The 20,168-nt window shown below is 31.0% G+C and overlaps 2 protein-coding genes across 5 annotated transcripts in view; one reads left to right on the top strand and one right to left on the bottom strand.

Annotated features, from left to right (window-relative positions):
* The window catches only part of LOC131949964 (potassium channel subfamily T member 2), a 40,070-nt gene extending 27,455 nt beyond the window's left edge, over positions 1-12,615 (top strand). Inside the window, exons 9-29 of the mRNA XM_059311936.1 lie at positions 12-198; positions 763-927; positions 1,120-1,256; positions 1,547-1,610; positions 1,738-1,846; positions 2,295-2,403; positions 2,486-2,635; positions 3,078-3,277; positions 3,509-3,649; positions 4,208-4,376; positions 5,631-5,736; positions 6,499-6,671; positions 6,761-6,832; positions 6,987-7,118; positions 7,206-7,317; positions 7,550-7,654; positions 7,962-8,045; positions 8,216-8,353; positions 8,851-9,070; positions 9,340-9,424; positions 9,701-12,615. Coding sequence (XP_059167919.1) covers positions 12-198; positions 763-927; positions 1,120-1,256; positions 1,547-1,610; positions 1,738-1,846; positions 2,295-2,403; positions 2,486-2,635; positions 3,078-3,277; positions 3,509-3,649; positions 4,208-4,376; positions 5,631-5,736; positions 6,499-6,671; positions 6,761-6,832; positions 6,987-7,118; positions 7,206-7,317; positions 7,550-7,654; positions 7,962-8,045; positions 8,216-8,353; positions 8,851-9,070; positions 9,340-9,424; positions 9,701-10,094 — 3,052 coding nt within the window. The 3' untranslated portion in view covers positions 10,095-12,615. The remainder of the gene's footprint in view (positions 1-11; positions 199-762; positions 928-1,119; positions 1,257-1,546; positions 1,611-1,737; positions 1,847-2,294; positions 2,404-2,485; positions 2,636-3,077; positions 3,278-3,508; positions 3,650-4,207; positions 4,377-5,630; positions 5,737-6,498; positions 6,672-6,760; positions 6,833-6,986; positions 7,119-7,205; positions 7,318-7,549; positions 7,655-7,961; positions 8,046-8,215; positions 8,354-8,850; positions 9,071-9,339; positions 9,425-9,700) is intronic.
* Positions 12,616-12,699: 84 nt separating this feature from the next.
* LOC131949965 (nucleoporin NUP42) lies at positions 12,700-19,291 on the bottom strand. 4 transcript variants are annotated; one of them, XM_059311940.1, is made up of 7 exons: positions 18,840-19,291; positions 18,541-18,635; positions 17,117-17,193; positions 15,584-15,670; positions 14,230-14,273; positions 13,469-13,635; positions 12,700-13,426 (listed from the first exon to the last, which is right to left on the bottom strand). In XM_059311940.1, the coding sequence occupies exons 2-7, from the start codon at positions 18,614-18,616 to the stop codon at positions 12,744-12,746; spliced, it is 1,134 nt and encodes a 377-aa protein (XP_059167923.1). In that variant the 5' UTR covers positions 18,617-18,635; positions 18,840-19,291; the 3' UTR covers positions 12,700-12,743. The 4 variants fall into 4 exon arrangements, with proteins under 4 accessions (XP_059167923.1, XP_059167921.1, XP_059167924.1 ...); XM_059311938.1 differs by having other exon boundaries at positions 12,700-13,635; positions 18,840-19,272; XM_059311941.1 differs by lacking the exons at positions 18,541-18,635; positions 18,840-19,291 and adding an exon at positions 17,509-17,547 and having other exon boundaries at positions 12,700-13,635.
* Between the last annotated feature and the right edge of the window lie 877 nt (positions 19,292-20,168).

Below are 20,168 nucleotides of genomic sequence, written 5' to 3' on the forward strand. Positions count from 1 at the left end.
CCTTTCCTCAGAATTTGTGGCATACAACACATACAGCGAGGTAGTCTTGAAACTAATTTAAGCATGTTTCAGAGTGTGTATTTTGTCATAGTGACTCTGACTACAGTTGGGTATGGTGATATTTCACCTGATATTTGGCTTGGTCAACTATTTATGTGTATTATGATTTGTGTGGCTTTTTCATTTATTCCTAGACAGGTATGCTTTTTATTGTATTTTATGTGCTTGTGTGATAGAATGCATGACTACAAACTTTAGTTAGAATTAGGAATATTTACTATTTGTGAAGTACTATCTATTAGCTTGTTGGAGATTATCATGATTTATATGACAAGGTCTAGCTACTGCATGCTCTACAATAATATTTTGAAATTACTACTTAAAGAAACAGGTTAAAAATCAAATTTATACAATGAAAGGGAACTTCTGATCTATAGCAGCATCATAACTTATACTGTAAAAATATGTTGGCTTTGCCAGAATTGTGCATGCATGATTGCAAGCTTACAATCTTGTTTGTAAAAAGAAATAAGCCAGTTAATTACAAACTTACAGTTATGTACAAAAGTGTGTGTTTGCGTTTGCATATTTTGACTTGCTTGTTTACTTGATTCATAAACTAGTATAAATAAATATAAACATATACATACACATGAGAAAAATAGAGCAACGTTAATTAATAAATATTGATTGCTCTGATGTATTTTATATATTTCTTAGAAGTCATCTTAATGTCATCTTATTTAACAAATATTAACGCAGCTTGAAGAGATTGGTTCAACATGGGCACAGAGAAAAAAAATGGGTGGAGATTACAGTAAACGAGCTGCATCGAAAGGGAAACATGTGGTTGTTATTGGTTCTGAGTTCACGATTGAGTCAGTTATGAGTTTCCTCAGTGAGTTTTTTGAGCACCCAAAACTTGAAGTAAGTGCAGACAGACTTGGTTAACAGAACATGAAAATGAGCTGAAAGCAAAGTTGAATTAATGTGTGAAAAAGTCTTATGTTTGTGTAAGTTGTAGACGATGAGCAGTCAACAAAAAAATCTATTATATTTTGTATCATTTGAGCATGTTAATAATATAATATGATATAAAAAAGCTAATTTTTTTTTCAGAATTACACAGTTGTTATGATGAGTTCAGAAGAACTAGATGACAACATGCAATTCATCTTAAAAGACCCAAAATGGGCTAACAGGGTTCTTTATATCAGAGGATCTGCTTTGAAAGATATTGACCTTAAAAGATGCAGGTCTTAATAAATTATCATTTTAGTTGTTTACAAAACTGGAATTATCATTGGGAAAAATGATTGGCTAAAATAAGTAATCTTGTTATTAACAGATAATGCTTACATATTGTCTAGCTTACATTTATTTTCAATTAATTGCCTAGATAATATATTGCTGAAATTTAGAAATAATGTAAAATATATTACAAGATTTCCCTGTATTGCTCAACATTGATTTTTTTTATACTTCTGAATACTCCCAATAAATTGTAATTGAATTATATATTGAACACCAAATTCTATTACTACAGAATCCATGAAGCTGAGGCGTGTTTTTTTCTTGTCAACAAAAATTGTGATGATATGGAGAAATGTGTATGTTATGTTTTTAATACAACAGCCAATGATTTTTATAAAATATAGACATGATAGAGTAATGAAACTTTTTTTAGTTTGAACATGATCAACTTACCCTAGATATCTTCAATGTTTTTTGTCTTAGGACCAGCACACAGTTCTAAGATCATGGGCTGTCAAAGATTTTGCTCCTAACTGTGCACAATATATTCAGCTGTATAAAGCTTCCAACAAAATACATGTTAAGTTTGCAGGTTTGTTTACTAAAATAAATTTTTTAGCCATCCTTAAAATCTCTAACACAAAAAGTACAATAAAGGTAAAGATTTATTCTTTATTATTTTGACTGGGTTAAGAACACAATGATGAAGATCAATGGATTTCAGTCAAAATTAAAGAATATTGTCAAAAAGTGGGCTAGCGTGGTCAGATGGGTAAACCGAAAAATCAAGTCTGACTCTCAACTAGATGATGCTTCATAGCTAAGGACAGCAACCTATCTAGGAGAGAAAACTAAACTATATATTGAAGGCTAAGTGTAATTGCTTCATGTTTTGGCTTCAAATGCTTTTAGTTTCTTAGGTTAAAAAAAAAGGCTTACCAAAAAAACTTGTGGATTATTTGTTTTTAGTTTTTAAACACAGATCATCCATCTCCATTTAAAACTTATAACAAAATTGATTACAACTTTTTAAAAAACAGAACATGTTGTCAGTGAAGATGAATTCAAATTTGCCCTACTTGCCAACAATTGCTTATATCCTGGTTTGTCTACTCTTGTAACTCTGCTGTTGCATACTTCAAGAGGCCAGTAAGTCTTTTTTTGGTAAAACAATTTTTTTTTTGTAATGACTCTGTTTCAATGAGGTTATAATTTTAAATAATTTTTGCAGGGAGGGTCAGTGGGCACCAGAAAATTGGCAGCAGGTCTATGGCCGACATTCTGGTAATGAAATCTACCACATACAATTACAACGCAGTCTTTTTTTCCGAGATTATGATGGAAAGAAATTTTCTTATGCTTCTGTTGATGCTCATAAAAAGTAAGACTACATATATATAATATAATTATGTATTTAATAGATATTTTTATTTTGTTGAGTTTAAGATTCTAAAAGCATTTCCTATAACATCATTTATTTGCAACTTAAAGCATTCTAAATGCAGTTCAAACAAGTTTTTTTTTAAAAATCTATAGAAATGTCTGCATGGTGCCTAAGAATCTACAGTATATCTTTTTAAAAGAATTAGTTATATTTTACAATTTTGTTCAAGAAATATTTTTTTTCTAGTCTCTGCATGTAGCTGACTACATTTATTCCTTCTAATTTTTTTTTCAAATTGTGTGTTAATGATTTCATTAATATAATTTGTATATTATATTTTATAACAAAGCAAAATAAACTCAATAAAATGTCTTAAATTCAGTATTGGTCTAGTTATCCAGAACTGTCTATTACACTCTTTTTTTTTTTTTAAATATAGGTATGGTGTGAACTTGATTGCTGTATTTGATTCAACTGCTGCAGAAGCAAAGCTTCAGTTGAATCCAGGCCCTGAATATGTGATGAAAGCTTCTGATTATTGCTTCTATATGAGTTTATCCAGAGAAGAAAATGTCAAAATCTCTCCCAGTGACCTAGATGAAGGCAAAAGCTCATCGGAAGTTAGAAACAAAAACATTGGTAGGACTATGCTTAACAGTCTAATTGATGATAAATAATTTGTTTTTGCTTTTAGCTTGTACCAATAGAATGTCATAAACAATTTTTTAGTTTAAGTACATTAATAATCAATAGGCCTAATGGTTATAATTAACCTAGTTTCTTATGATTCTGAAACTACAGATAGAGATCGATTATTACTTTACTCAGAAATCTACAAATAAATTTACCATTTACTTTTTATTTTTACAGCAATATTAGTGAAAGAGATGAATAAGCTAATGCAAGATGTTGAGCCAGAAGATGTGGATGAAGAGTCTGTGTTTAGTACAATAACATCAAATATTGGTTATGTAGCTACTCTTGGTAAAAATCTACGCAAAGGACTAGAAGGTGAGTGATGTCAAATTAATTTTAGCTTGATTATAATGTAATAAATGTATGGTCAAATGTACAGAGTTACTTTTTACACTTGAATTACCGTATTGCTGAGCCCCATAATGCCGATCGGGAAGGGGGGGGGGGGGGGCGTGAGACTAAATAAGACAGTAAATAGAATTTCAAATTTGGCTAATTGTTTTTACAAATAGTCTAGTAAAATAATTTCAGATTCTAATTGATGTAAACTGTTGTTTCTACCCATTTTCAAATTGTGTAGTGGTTAGAATAATTTCTGTCTCCTGTGTAAGATGCTGGCTCCTGACAATATGGCTGACAATCTAACACAATCTAACTTGTAAATAAGATATTTTACTTTACCATTGCACCATTTAAAAGATTTTTTTTAGTGATCATCATATGTTTACAGCATGTCTCTGATTTTTTAAAATTAAAAATGTTTTGTATCATCTAATCAAACATGTACTTATGTTAATTTTTACTAATTAAATGGCTTATATTCTGATTTTTAATTTTAATGGAATTTAATTTTTTTTTAAATTTATTTTCTAGGTGAGCCATTGTTGTCAAGGGACACAATTCCTCTTGTTGCCTTTAAAACTGATACTAGAGATAAGATGGGTGATTCACCACCCAGTGGACTTGAAACATTTGATCGTGTGCATGGTGCAACAGTACCTTCAAAGATTGTTCAGCATATGATTGATCTTGGAAAGGAAAGGTAATAAAATGTGATGATAATTTAATATACTTGTTATGATGTTGTTAGGGTGTCACCTGCTATTAAAAATTTCATTATTGATGACTTAAATTATTAAAAACTACATTAGTTATGCTCTCTTTCAGAATTTTTTCAGTGATAAAAATTGGGTTAGTACAAGGGGGATCAAGTGATTTTGTTTTTCCAACCAAAAAATTAGAATATCTTCTTCTTCATTGTTCTTAATTGTAATGTAGGGCAGTATTGCCTCCATCACAATTAAGTATTACGTGTCAACATGTTATGCGCCATATAGGCTGTTGACTCTGATTTCAGCCTGCTTTTCTTTTTGGATTTGCTTTATAGCCTTTGTCAATGCAAGAACAAACTACACGTTAGCAGTTGTTTGATTTTAGAGTTTTCTCTCCCAAATGGGTTGCTGAACTCAGGACTTTATGATTTAGCATCTGTATCGAATTTTGGCATAAGATATTATGCATCACTTTGTTGTATGTTTTGTATTACTTATCATTAATTGTAGTAATTACAATGTAATGAATAGTTTGATCAAATCTTCATCAAAAAAGTTGTTTTTTACAAACTTTTGTATTTGAGTTTAACAGATGAAAAAAGACATTTCTTCATTGTTTGCAGGTTCAATGGTATTTATTTTGAACACTATCATGTATCAGGAAAATGCACTTCACAGCTGACAACATAAAACGTAACAGGCTACCAAATTCCTTAAGCCCAGTCTTGTTCTCACAAATGTTGGTCCTTGTTCCGCCTAGTCTGGATTTAGAACTTAATACCAGAAGCTTGACTAATCCCCCATATTTCATTTCTAGTCGTACTGTCTGGCCATCTTGATTGTTCTGTCTGGCCATCTTGATTGTTCTGTATGGCCATCCTAGTTTTACTTTTCCTGGGCTCCATATATATAGGCTACCTAGAAATCTAGGGTTAACCCTGTGATCAACGAGTCATGCCTTCTGTCAAGGTGAATGTCCATCACTCCACGCTCTCAATACCATTAGCTCACCTGTCTTCTTCTTCTTTGTTCTTAATTTTTAGTGTCTAAAATCATTGTTTTATCCTATGTCCCTCCGTCATTTTATTTTATTAGTATTTCTGTTAAAATTCACCTCTGTGCAAATGTGATTTATATTCAACCAGGAGGAGGTGTATAGATTTAAATCCATATAACTATAACATTACAAATAATACAATAGGACATTTTTCTTTTCATATAACTTGCTTTTTTTTCTTTCTTAGTATGACCATAGGCCCTCCACCGTGCACATTAAACATGGGGACAAGGCGTACATTATGCCATCTGCACAAAGAATCAAGAGCTCTTTGCTGCCTGGAATGGGGAAAAGTAATTTAACAATCTCATACTATTCTTTAGTAGCTTAACAAGTTTTTAAATGCACTAAATTAAGAACAACACATTTTACAATTACAGCTACAAATATAAAGAAAGAAAATCTTACTGTTAGTGCAATTAAAAGCTTTTTATAAAATTTCGATGTAAAACAAGGAGCAAACTAGTCTAAAATAAAAATGTTAAATTTATTAAGCTTCACTTTGTTGATCTTCTAAACATTGTTAAACATTCTTTAGATAAGATTATTTAAACAATTTTTTTAGTTGTTAGTAATTAAGAGCATGGGCGGGTAATGAAAACCAAATAATCAAAATGTTTATTTCTAAACTGAATGCTATAATATTTTCATAATATTTGTATATGTATACAGAATAACTAGAGAAAATTTTCATAAATTTTAATAATAATAAAGAAAGCTATTTCAATGTTGAAATTGTAAAAAAAATATCCAAGAAGGCAGCCATCACCATGACAACGGCATGAAATTTTCAGCCATTTTTTCATTTTTAGACTTAACTCTTTGAGTCATAACTAGATCTATATGCTAATTATTATAGCATTAGGCTTAGAAATAAGCATTTTGGTTATTTTGGTTTTCATCACACACCCATGCCCTTAAGTAGGCTAATCTAAAGGATTTTAAAAAAGAATTTTTGAAGTAGATATTTTGACCCCAAGTATAGACAAATTTATTCAAATTTATTCAAACCTTTTTTTAATGTAATAATAATAATAATTTTTTTTAAACAAAAGCCTTGTCAACACTGCAGCTACAAAGTGGCCTCAGACCAGCGCTGGGAAAATCAGCTAGTTATTCTGTCAGTTCGCCGGTGCTGCCCTGGACTGTATAATTTCATTATTCCTTTAAGATCCAACTACCTAAGTCAACTGTCACTCAGTCCTATTATTCTCATGTTTGAAGAACTGTAAGTAATTTTTAAAACACCCTTTTTTTTATAAAAAAAAAACATGACTGAAATTTCTAAGAAAATAAAAAAACTTATTTATTTTGCAGTCCATCCAGATTTTTTTTAGAAACAATAGCTCACTTCCCTCTAGTTTTTTGGATGCAAGGAATTTTGACAAGGTATTATTTAATATTTAATAAATAGTGTAATTTTCTAGTGTACAATTAACATCACAGAGAGGTACTATATTGGTAATTTACAACAGCATAGGGGTTAGGAAAAAGCTGTTTATTCATGTTCACAGACCATTGATGAATGAAATGTTTTATTTAGCCTAGATGATCTTTTAGTTGCTGGTGTGAATAAAGCTGTGCACCTAGTAATTTCTCACATGGAAGCTGATCCTGGTGGAGAAGAAAACTTAAGTGATGCTGAGACAATTGTTACAGTACAGAAAATATCCAGGTATATTGTCTTAATCTGAAGGCTTTAAGTGCATTATACTATATTATTACTTAACAGTTACCTTTAATAAGAAGTATGAATCAACAGGCTATTCCCTCATGTGAACATTATCACAGAAGTGAATGAAGCATCTAACATGAGATTTATGCACTTTAAAGCCAAAGATTCTTATATGCTAAAGATACGTAAACTTGAACAGGTAAAATTTACAAATTTTATTTTAAAAGATAATTTCAAATTGCTCTTTCTAGATTGTGTGACATTTGTTTAAAAGCATTGTCCTTTTTGTTTGGGTTTATTTTCAATTTATTTTGTTTATTTTTAATATGGTTTTTACTTGATTCTTTAAAGATGATGTATTTATATACATTTTGAAAGTCAAAGACAAAATATAACTGGTTTTTATTTTACCAATACAAATAACATAACAGAGATTGAAGGAGCAAGCAGCCTCACATCTTCCATATATGTTTAGACTTCCATTTGCTGCAGGCAAAGTTTTCAGCTCTCATATGCTAGACAGGCTTTTGTATCAGGTATGTTTTTACATAACAGTAGTTATGGAATGTTTTAATCGGTTTTAAAATAATACTAATGTTTGTAAAGGTAGAATATGCTAACTGGTTTTTTACAATTTTTGCATTTTTATTAGAACAGTGACTTTTCTTTTTTTTTGTTAAAAATATAATTTTGTGTAGATTTATATAAAAATTAGTCAACAATTGAAATGATATGTTTAAAATAATTCTTAATAATTTTGTCTTGAAATAAAAATCTAAAAAAGGAATGCACTGATTAAGTTGACTGATGTAAAAATAACTCAATACATCTCTGTATTTTCAGACTTTTGTTAAAGGCTATTTGATTAGTTTTGTTCGGCTTCTACTTGGTATTGATGCTGAGAAAAATTCTGGGCATCTCTCTAGTGTAAGATAAATTAGAATTAACAGTTCTGGTTAAAGTTATACTATTTAATATAATTCATAGTTTTTTTATTTAAATTTCTTTATTGCTTATGGCATATTTGTTTTGTTTACCAGAGCATCATTTATTACTTTACATATAAAAATTACCATAATATCTATAAATAATTACAGGTCAGAATTCGTAGAGCTACACTCTCTCAATTTCCCACTTATGGAGATTTGTATCAGGGTTTGTGCTCTACTACAGGAGAAATCCCCATAGCCATTTATAGGACTGAAAAGCAGACTTCTCCATCTTCCCCTGTTGAGGTTTGGCTAACTATAAAAATTCACCTATTAGTAGTATTAGCTCTCCAAACATACTCTTGGGCTTTAAAAAAAAATCCCTGCTTGAATTACTATTTTATTTCTGATATAGGTACAACTTAGTTATCTTTTATTACCAAACTATAACTTCAAAAAGTGCTGTTTTATTTAACAAAAATGCCCAGGCATGTCATGTGCTGGAATAAATTAATTTCATTCCTCTGATTCTCACTGTAGTTGGCATACATTTAAATATTTACAAATGGTAATTTAACCTGTCAGATGAGTGACACTGTAAAATATTCAACGTTTATGTGAAACAGTTTGAAATGATTCACATTATATGAAATTAAGTATTAAATAATAGTAGTGCAAAATTTTAAAAAGCTTGAAAGTTGATAATTTAATCTGTAAAGTAATCTTAAGATATCACATAACAGTACATTAAATTTCATGAGAAAAAAAAAATTACAGGCTACATCAATGATTGTGATTTTCAGTTAACTGAAATGGCCGAAAATAACAATACCACAAAGCAGAAAAGACATGGTCGAAGTCACTTATTTCATTTTGGTGACCACCAAAAGAAGAATCTTAGATCATCTAGAACGTCTGTTGGTGCAGTATTTTCTGAGAAAGATAAAAACAGTAATCGCCATCTTGAGGAAATGGTTCAAGCTAGAATGGAGAGTTTAGGTCTAGCAATCAAAAGTCGACCTTGTAAGTTTTTATCTGTAGCTCAGGGATACTGTATTCACAAGTTCCTAAAAATAGATATCTGCAAAATAGCCTCTAATTTATAGGAGATAAAATAGAGTACTGAACTGTTCTTTGAACATAGCTATTTTATTAATTATAATTAATGATGCTCATTTTGTTCATTGGGTTGCTACAAGGCAATCTATAACATTGCTTAATAATTTTGCTATTATCTTTATAACTTTCTTTTTTCCTTGTGTATAAATAAACTTAATCACCCTATTTTGTAGATACTATCCAGAAACCAGCCAAGACACTTTCCTATGTTATTGTCAATCCTTCACCAACCAGGAGACTCAAATGTGGTGATATGGTGTAAGTTTTCATCATCTTTATGTTTACTCCCAGCTTAAACTTTTTAAATCAAACCCTTAGCTGACTTAATAGTTGAAAAGATTGAATTGGAGTTACTACTTTGAAGATGTATGGTAGACAGAGAACAACAAAAACTTCCTAAAAAAAACTGACTCAGAGAAAAATATTTTCATTGTTTTATTTGCTTTTCGAGACAAAAAATGAATAGGATATATCTAGATTAATACTAGAAACATCAATGTTTGTGTAAAAAATATGTTGATCTTAATTCTGCAGCTATGTGATACAACCTAGTTCAATGCAAGCAGTTCCCAACAAATTAAATCGAAGCAGCCGTACCTTGAGTAAAGCATTTCGAAGCCGCCACATTAGCATTAACACATCTAGCATCAATAAAGCCACAGGAGATGGCAGCAGTTCACCTGGCAGTCCTGCTGGTCTTTTTGTAAGTCCCTTAGCCATGCTGCACAGCTGTGGCACTTCAAGCAGCACAGCTTCTAAACCAACTGATGTTTTGGTGGAAGTTAAAGCAGATAGTGCGAAAAATATTTTGATTGAAGAAGAGGATGGCTTTGAACAAGGTGAAATGAGGCCACGATGTAGATCAGAGTCTAGTGCTAACAAGAAAAGTGGTGGCTTTGTTCCAAAAGAGAAATCAGCTGATGCTTAGTTTAACAAAAATATTACCTTTAGCTTGTTTTTATTTTTACACATTGTAACTTTATCTGAAAACTGAATTTCTTCAGCAACTAGATATCCTAGTAAATCAGAAATGCATTTAGTCTTAACTTAATTATTGAATTTTAAAACTAGTTGATAAAACTGGCAAAATACTCACCTAATCAGAAACTTGATTTTATAATTCTAGGAATTAAACTGTTCTAATACTCATTTTTCAGTGATGTAAATAAATAATCATTTTGTTTTGTTATTGCTTTGTTATTCACACCCATATCCTAGCTTTCAAATTTATTATTAGTTTCATTAACGATTGTTTTCTTTTTTGTTTTTTTTAATGTGTATATATTTGCTCATTTAAGGAAATACTGAGTCTATCCAAGTATTTTTGCCGGTTAACTTTATTTGGTTACCTGCTTCATGTTTTTGTAAATAAAATCAACATGAATTTTTTTTGTATAAATGAGATTGCTGATGAACAAACAAGAAATGTATTAAAAATTACAATTTCAAGGTTCCAAGTTATGTATTTTATATTGGCAAATTGAACCTTATAACTCTAAGGTATGTCAAATAAATGCAAATAGATTTTAATGGTGCTAAGTTTTAGAAATAAGGAATTATAAAGCTATAAGATTAATGTGTTCTAAAAAATAAATTTTTAAGTACAATAAATATTGTCTGATGTCATAGATAATACACAAATGATATATACTGCTGGAGTACAATCTCATTTTTTCTGATCTGTTTATTTTACGAACCAATTCCTTCATAATTTAATATAAACTATTATTTTTACACCTCTTTGTCTATGTTGTAATTATTTCTGTAAAAAAAAATTAATAACTACTTTTATAATACTCAGATTGTGACCCTTAGGACAAAAGAAGTGTTAGCACATTTTTCTAATTTTTTTAGCCAGAGATGTTCTAGGAATTTTAGTTTTATTTAAATATTTATCTATATGCTTTCTGGGTGAGTTTTTAAAAACAATTCTAGCTCTAAGTTATTAGTAGCAACCTGATGTGCTTAATGTGGAAAGAAGTTGTATTTAAAAAATATCTCTGGAAAAAAATCTCAAATCGATTCTTACTCAAGTCTGTGTTTTATGATCAATTAATCAACTGAAAACCTGCTGTATGTGTTAAGGGGTTTTGCATTGAGGGAAAGGTTAAATATCAATACAATTTTATCTTTCCTACATGGATTAAAAAGAAAGCTTTTCTTGCCATAGAATTTTTTTTCTATATTTTGGTTAATTTGGGAAAAGAAAAACATAAAAATGCAAAGAATGCTGATTATTCTCTTAGACTTTTCCCCCCACATTTTAGATCTAGATTTTCAGAAAAAAATGTTAACTAGTGGATGACCTCTAAGTGATTCAGATTGTGGTGAAATATCACAAGACAGTTTTAGCTCCTTGAATACATGGTTATAGGTTTCCCAATTACCTTTGTACTCATTTCAGTGTGTATGTAAAATTGTTGTATGATCATTTAGTTAATATCTATTTTGTATATAATATTTACTTGTTAATTAGGCATACCTTTTTAAAATAAATTTAAAAAAAAACACATTTATTATTGTTGCCTAAGCAAACATTCTACAAATGATATTATTTTTCAAAGCTCCACAGATTTGGTTTAAGAAATCAATTAATTATAAACTACATAAAACTTTTGATATGTTTATTAAGAATTATTTTGTGTTGGTATAAAGGAGCTGGATAACCCATTATTCCAGTATTTTATTGTATCATGAACATTTTACTTCCTGCCACATGATTTTTCTACGGAAAAAAAAAGTAAATCTTTTCATAAATGATATTCCTATAAGAGAACACCAATTTATATTTTTTAAATGATCATTCCCTTGTCACATTCCTTTTTTTCAAAATATCAGTTTTATTAGTAGCATCTAAAGCTAATAATATGCAAAAAAAAGTATATATCCTTATTTTAGATTTTTTTTTTTTTTTTTTAATTTCAGTATGCACAAAATGTAATCAGTTTCAAAATGTATGCACTAATAATCAGATTTTTTACTATCTGGAGGTGCACATTTTATGAGTCATGTTAATGGCAGTGCTAATATTTCTAATTTGATTAATGAGAAATATACAACTGGTTTAACAATATGGTACATGGTCAAATGCAAAATTTTAATGTTGATTTTGTAAGAATTGTAAGAGAAATAATGTAAATATAAAGCATGCCAGTGTACATTTAAGTATTATCTGTGCATTTATTACACCAAAATTGATACCAATTTGCATTTCAGTATCTAGTTGTAACTTGTAGTCTTTCATATGTCTCAGTCAGCTTCTTAAAGATTTATATGTGAGTTTAAAAAAAACAGTATAATGTTTTGGTCCTTTACTTCCCTATCCCATGATTTCCAAAAGTACATTCATTTTGCTGAAATTTGGGATCAGAGGATTATGTACAGTACAATATAATGTTGAAGAAGTTATTAGGACCAATTATAATTTGCAATGTAAATTTTCTATAAGTGAATAATGCCTATTATGTTACTTTATATTAAGCAGAGCTCCTTAATGAAGAATAAATTGATAATGAATTAAATTGAGTCCTGTATATATCTATTTAAGAACTTTTATTTCAAGCAAATAAGAAAATAATTACAAATTAAGTAATTCTTGAGGAGGAGGACGCAATGGTATTTTTCCAATCTGAAAAGCTTTGGCATTAAATGCTTCTTTTTCTAAATCCGTCAAATCAGTCAAAGGTGTAAAAAGTTTTGAGGTATTACTGCTTGTGTTAGAGCTTATTGAAGCTTGATAATTTTGCTTTCCCATGCTTGGAATGGGATTGTTAAACACATTTTGTGTGGATGGTTTTCCAAACAAATTGGTTGCTTGTGATGCCTGCACTTGTGATATGCTTGTATTAAAAACGGAGGCTTGATTGGTTGAGGCTGAACCAAAAACAGGTGTAGACTGTGCACTCTTTCCAAAGAGATCAGAAGGGAGGTTGATAGAGGGCACTCCTGGCTGGGGTTTCCCTAACCAACTGCTTGGTGAGGATACTTGACTGTTAGAGAAAGATCCAATAGGATTGTTGCTTGAAGAATTCCTTTCATTGCCAAATAATCCACTTTGATTTCCTCCAAAGATGTTACTTTGTGAATTATCATGAACTTGATGGGTTGGACTACCTGAACTAACTCCAGTTATCTGCTTAGAAAAATAGCTTGGCAATGAATTAGAACTAGCAAAACTATTAAAAGAGGAATTGCTTGGATCACTGCCTCCAAATAAAGAAGTATTTGTACTAGGAGTGCTGACTGCTGGCTGGCTGGTTCTTCCAAAAGTACCAGCCGATGTTCCAAAAGTACCAGCCGATGTTCCAAAAGTACCAGCCGATGTTCCAAAAGTACCAGGCCCAGAGTTGGTTGAGCCAAACACTGATGCACCAAATACTCCTGTGCTGTTATTTGTACCTCCAAGTTGCCCAGAGCTATTTGAATCTGTTATTCTGCTCTGCCCAAATATGGTTTGAACTGGATCAGAACTGTATGAAAGTAAAATAACTGGGTTGCAGTTATATAAAAAACAAAGGTTTCTATTAGTACCCTCAGAACTCCTAAAATGACATGTCCCTCTCTTTATGTGATAATAACTGAATAAAAAAACTAGGGCTTTCAATTGTGCATTGTGGAAACAGTGTCTGGATAAAGGCAAATCAATTAAGGTTGATTTAAGGTCAGCTTTTTACATTAGAATATTTTTTTTAATTGGGATCATAACAGAAACTTTACTATTGTGTTAGAAGTAAAGTAAACTAGAAAATTGTTAATAGCTTATAGTTAATGATTTATTGGAAAATGCTTACATAACAAGAATAGAAAAGAAATAGCTTTTCAACTATATAGTATAGTATTAATAGGATAGTATTATGAACTTTTTAGTTGGAAATAAAAACAAAACTGATTAGCTACACCACAATGAAGATATCTTTTCTAAAATGGGAAATATTTTTATTTATCCACAAAAGTGGATATAGAAAAGTTAGTAAAATGTGTTGAACGTATCAACTGTCATTATAACAATAATATTCATAATTTTTTTTTAAAATTATTAAACATGTAACTTTGTAAATACATACATTTTGTGTGTAATGCCACGTCTTACGTCATCCAGAAATGTTATCTGAATTGAGAATAAAGACAAGATTTAAATAAAACATTTATACTGTCATTAAAATAAGAATATGGCAAACTGAATCTTTTTCAAGTTTTACTCCTATTCATTTATTCAAAACAACTTTTCTTTCTTTCTGACTAAAATATAATTGGTTACGGATCCTTTGAAGAAAACACTAGGTAACAAAGAAAAAGTAAATAAACTGCACATGAGTACATGATCAATTAACCTGCTAAATAAAAATATAAACATACTAAACCACTTGCAACTCAATGAAAGAGAACAAAAGCAGAACTAATGGTCAACTAGCCCAGTTATAGAAATTTGGGATATTTTACTGGGCATGTGATGTAGTTACTTGGTTTAGTAGCTTAGTAAGGCTCTTCAAAACATGGTGGTGACCAGGAATATAGTTCCAGGACATTTCAGATCAGGGTGTGATCAAAGAACAGACAAGTAAGATGGCCCATATTTCCATGAATTTTTGGCCTGTGCATTTTTTGTGTGGAGATCGCAGGCAGATGATCAAAGCATATGCCAAGAAGAGAATACAATGCCAAAGGTAAGGCAAACCAGCTTTTCCAGTGAATTATGTTTATTATTATTTATTATTGCAGAATGTGCAGCTGCTAATGCTATCACAAAAATACTATGTACAAATAACTAAATAAAAAGATGTGAACATTTGGGGTTGTCCAGAAATGCTACTTTCACTGATGTTCATTCTCAACCAGGACTTTCATAACATAAAGATGGACAACACCCATAAAACAAAGTTAAAAGGTCATACCGCCCAATGTCTTAGAAACTAAATTCTAAAAAAAAATAATGTTCTTTAACATTTTTATTTTTAGAAGTACAACAAAATATGCTGAACAAGTGAGGGATGTCTTTAATAAAATAGAAGAAGCTCATGCACACTTGTATTTTGTTTGTGTGGGTAGTGTTCCAATAGTTGTATAATAGACATTCAGCTATGCTTACTCTGACTATATTTGGTCTGTGTATACCATGTTTTTCTCTTATAAAAAATGTATATGGATGGACTCCAAGAACATGTACTATAACAAAATTATTTAGTAGAAATAATAAGATGGAAAACTTTTGTTTTGAATGAACTAAATAAGTTTTGCTATTTGTTTTAAACCTTGTATTTCTCACTGGTTCTTGAGTAAAATTTGAAGCACACATCCATTTTACTACTTAGAACTAAGATTCTCCTTTACTTTTAGTCATCATACAAAATAAAAAACATAAAGATAAAAAATGAACAATATCAAAACATATTTTACTGGATAGATGTTTAATATTATTACCAGTTTTTGTTTAGTCTCCATTGTCATGTGCTTTAGATGTCTTCTTTTGCCTGCAAACTCATCCTCCAGCTTTTTTATCTTTTCTACCTGTCAAAACATAGTGGTTATTCTTCAGAAATTAATTCCACTGTGAGTGAAATTAATAATAACAATACCTTGTAGTTATTTATTCTTTGAATTATTTGTACATTATTTATTCTTAACCAAGAATAGTGCTTCTTAACTAGGGGTTTGTTGAGTCAGTTTCAGGAATTCGGTGAAGGTCAAGATATACACCCGTTTTGTGATAGGATTTTATCAGTGTGGACGATAGAACCAGTGACAGTTCAAATCTGACAGCCCAACAGTATGACATAGTAATAAACTGTGCCAGAGCAAGATGTGGTGGAACCCTTGACATGATGACAGACACATGTCACAAATCAAGTCCACCAATACATGCTGATCCTATATACAGGCTCTGACTGTTATACGTTTTTATTTCTATATTATAATATTATATTGTACTTGTATATTATACATATTTGAGTTGAGCATTTGATATTTGTGATGTCAAAAGTGTGCGACACAATGTAGCAAGAAACCATGTTTTTTATTTGTAAATCTGAGTTTCTTGTTTTCACTAGGCATACTAATACACATATTCTTGGTACAAATAAATAAATATTAAATGAGCCCTATAAAGGCATTTATTAGCATTCCAAGCCTTTCATTTTATTATGATTTTAAGGGACAAACTAAATACCACAAATAAAGAGATGAAGGATTGTAGAAAATGAAACTAAAAGTTATGAGGCATGTTTTTCAAAACAACTTATATTTTTACAATCGTTTTTTAAATATCTGCTATGAAAATAAAAGTATCTATAAAACAAACGATATAATATGTATATTGATCAATACTAGGCTAGCATATCAGCTTATAAAGGCTTAAAGGAAGCTAGATAGCGCGTCAGTTGCCCATCCTAAAATGTATGTCCCTATTTCCCCAATAACAAATCAAAATGTTTTCCCACTTCAAAAATTGGGATTGTTTCAATTTCAGGACAATATTTGTACTTTTAGGAGATAATAAATTGTTACAGAAAAATGTCCAACTTAAAAAAATTCCATCAGGTTTACAAGAGCTCCTGACCCAGGAAGTCTTGCGTGCTGGAGGAGGCTGAAAGGATAGGAAGGGAGTGGCAGGAGACCCGAGGGAGGGGAAAGCTCTGACAAAAGAATTTTTATATTGAGAATTATAGGCCTAATGCTTAAATAATTATGTTTGTACAGGTAGTTTGCCTCAATATATTAGAATATATAAATGTTGATATAGTACCTCACCCTTCCTAATTTTCACTCCTTTTTTAATGTTGTTTTACTTTAAAACTTGCAGTTAAAAAAGTATACTAGCTATAAGAATAAAATAAACAAATGTAGAAATATATAGATCCAGGTAGATAAGGGTAAATAAATAAAAGTAAGTTCTCTCTGGAGTTTATTTGTAAGAAGGTACATGTATTTTTGAAATTTGAGTTACTTTACACTTACATAGGACTGTATGTTTCCATTCTTTATAGCATGATAAGCATCAGTACGTAGTTCTTCAAATGATATGTCATACAAATCTGGATTAAAAGATATGATCTAGATTATAAAGACAGTTTCCCATTCTGTCTAATAAATCTAGCTATAATTATATATGGCACAGCAAAAAAAAAAAAATAATAATCACAATAATAAACTAAAACCAAACCAAAGAACAGCCAACAGAAAAGTTGAGATGGAGTAGAAACAATCTGGCACATCAGGCTAAACCTACTATCTCACATTTATGCTAAAATATGCTTAAACCAAACCATATCAACTATCTGAGTAACACCCTGCAGAAGGTCCCAAAATGAAAAGAAATAAAGGTCGTTAGAATCAATAGCAACCAGGACCTGCCCATAAAGCTAATACAGAAGTCATACGACTGACAAATTCACATATCAACAAAGATAAAAGAGCAGAAGAAGACAAAAGCCATTATCAACAAGGTCAGATATGCCCACTCCCCACATGGAATCGCAAAGCCCTGTCACTCAGGAGCAAGATAAAAATCTCCAACACAAATGTCAAAGCAGTCTGTTATAAAAATGGCTCAGAGACATGGAGGGTGTGAGGGTGGGGTGAATGATGATGAAACCCGCCTGGTTATAGCTTTGTGAAAGCACCGCACACAAGTCCAATTCAAGATGTTCTATAATTCTTTATTTCTACAAATCAACTTCCTACTTCTACCTAACTAGTCTAAACTATATACTATCTGCTAACACTATCTAACTACAACTGCTATCTAACTGCACACTTCCATGACCATCTCTAACACACTACCTACCCCTAATTCTCTACCTCGTTCTACATATCTCTGACCATTCTCTATAGCTACCTATCAATGTCTGCCGCTGAACTAACTATTGACCCACGCTTCAGTGGTCAGCTGACCGTCCCACATGACCGGTCAGCTCCTGTATATCCATTGGTCTGTTTAACTAACTAAGCTATAGTCTGTTTCTACCATCTACCCTGAACTAGCATCATTACAGAGGGTTATAAAATTAAACAAGAACAGTCTACAGTCCTTCACTAATAGACACGTACAACAAATCCTAAAGATAAAATGGCCAGAAAAATGCCCAATGATGTTATGTGGCAAATAAGAAAACAACAGCTGATAGACAGAGATAAAGAAGCATGCAAATAGATATGGATAGGGCATGCTCTAGGAAAAGAAGGTGTAAACAAGGCAAACTATGGACTGGAACCCTCAAGGAAAAGACAAATGGGCCAATTTAAACAATTCTAGAGGATTGTTTAAGGAGAAGCAATGGTTAACATGGCTCAACTAAAGAAAGCTTCCCAAAACAGAGAGGATACGACAATAAATTAATAAACTAAGAAATAATTAAGAAATATTTAAAGAAAAGCATTACCTGGTAGACAAGGTGTACTATTTTCTAAAGAAAAGCAGGAAAATTGCCACATTTTAGATTTCTCCCATGTTTCCATTTCTTTAGGTAAATTACTTCTGCAAAAAAAAAAAAAAGAAAAAAAAAATTACCCTTATATCACCACAGTTAAAAGCAACAACCTAAAATATATTTGTTGCAAGGCATTAACAGTTAGAGATAATTTTTAAAGGCAGTTTTTTTTTTATATTTTATAGTTACAAAGTAGTTTACATTTAATTTATTTATTTTTGTATAATTGGGACTTTGACAAATTAACTTACATAACATCAATAGATGGAGTTTGTAGGTTATCCACTCTGCTCTTATTCCCTAATCCTTGATGTGAAGACCATTTATAAGGATTGTTTCCTTGATCTTGAAAAGTCACACGTGGATTAGTCTGACCACCTCTATTTTGCCAATTATCATCTCCAGCTCCAAACAGGTTTCTCTGAGCACTACCTTTAGGAAATCATTTCAACATATTCATTTTTCTAATGTATTAAACTAACTGGAAATGAAAAAGGTTGACGTAGTTTCATAAGAAAAAGTATTAGGATTCAGGTTCATGGTATCAGTAGGCTGATTTTACCAATACTGAAACTAAAATTTGAAATTTTTAAAAACCCTGAAACTTAATTTCCGACTGAATTTCAAAATAAAATGGACTATTGTTTCCTTTTTTCTTTTTTGAGATATTTGATTTATATCTTGTTCAATATACATTACTTTAAAACTGATATATATTCTTTCTAACAAGCTTCAAATAAAAATTAATATTTAAAGGATTGTGCATACAATACAATTTATTTACATTTTTTAGTCCCATCCTAAAGTGTTATTCTAGAACCCCCCCCCCCCCCCCCCCCCCCATGTATGTAAGCCACCATACAAAACAACTGTTTATGTTGCTAATACTTTGTTTAGATGGTAGGGTTTAAACTGCACACCTGGAAATTTTTAAATCTCAAATCTTGCAAATCCTGGAAGTAAAAAAAAATTTGATTCTCAAATCTGAAAGTTGTTTGATTTTGGAGTTGTCTCTCCTAAAAGAGTAGCTGCCCCTAGCTATCAAGCCTCATCTGCCCAAGGCTCGAACTCACCACTTTTTGGTTTAGCAACCACAACCTTTACCCCTATTTTAATTATTAATTACAAACAATTTTAAAAATCAACAAAATTGGTATTAATACTAAATTTCTTTGTAACAATCTATAATAATAGTTTCGCTGTCTGTCTGACAAGAACGCTCTGTCTGACAAGAACGCTCTAGAGAAAACACAAGCAAAATAAAAACATGCACAGTAATTCGAAAAACGAAATATGACGTTGACACATTTAGCATAGAGTAGAACATAATCTCAAACCAGAGAGTGCACACAGTAATATGACGTCATTGATTCTCGCGTAAACATTGAAAAAAAGGAAATTTTGTCTAATCTAAATGGTTTGCGTGAAGAGTTTCTTGCATATAATTCTTCAGGTAGGGGCGAAGCCCCACCCCCCGCGTAAGAACGTCTGAGCCCACCACCCCCCCCCCCTCCCTAACTCAAAAGAAATTTCTTTATCGATACTCTATAGTAAAATTACCGCCTAATTAATGTGTCTAA

Source organism: Physella acuta, unplaced genomic scaffold (genome assembly GCF_028476545.2).
Source record: "Physella acuta isolate Inbredline_101_S28 unplaced genomic scaffold, ASM2847654v3 ptg000722l, whole genome shotgun sequence".
NCBI lineage: Eukaryota > Metazoa > Mollusca > Gastropoda > Physidae > Physella > Physella acuta.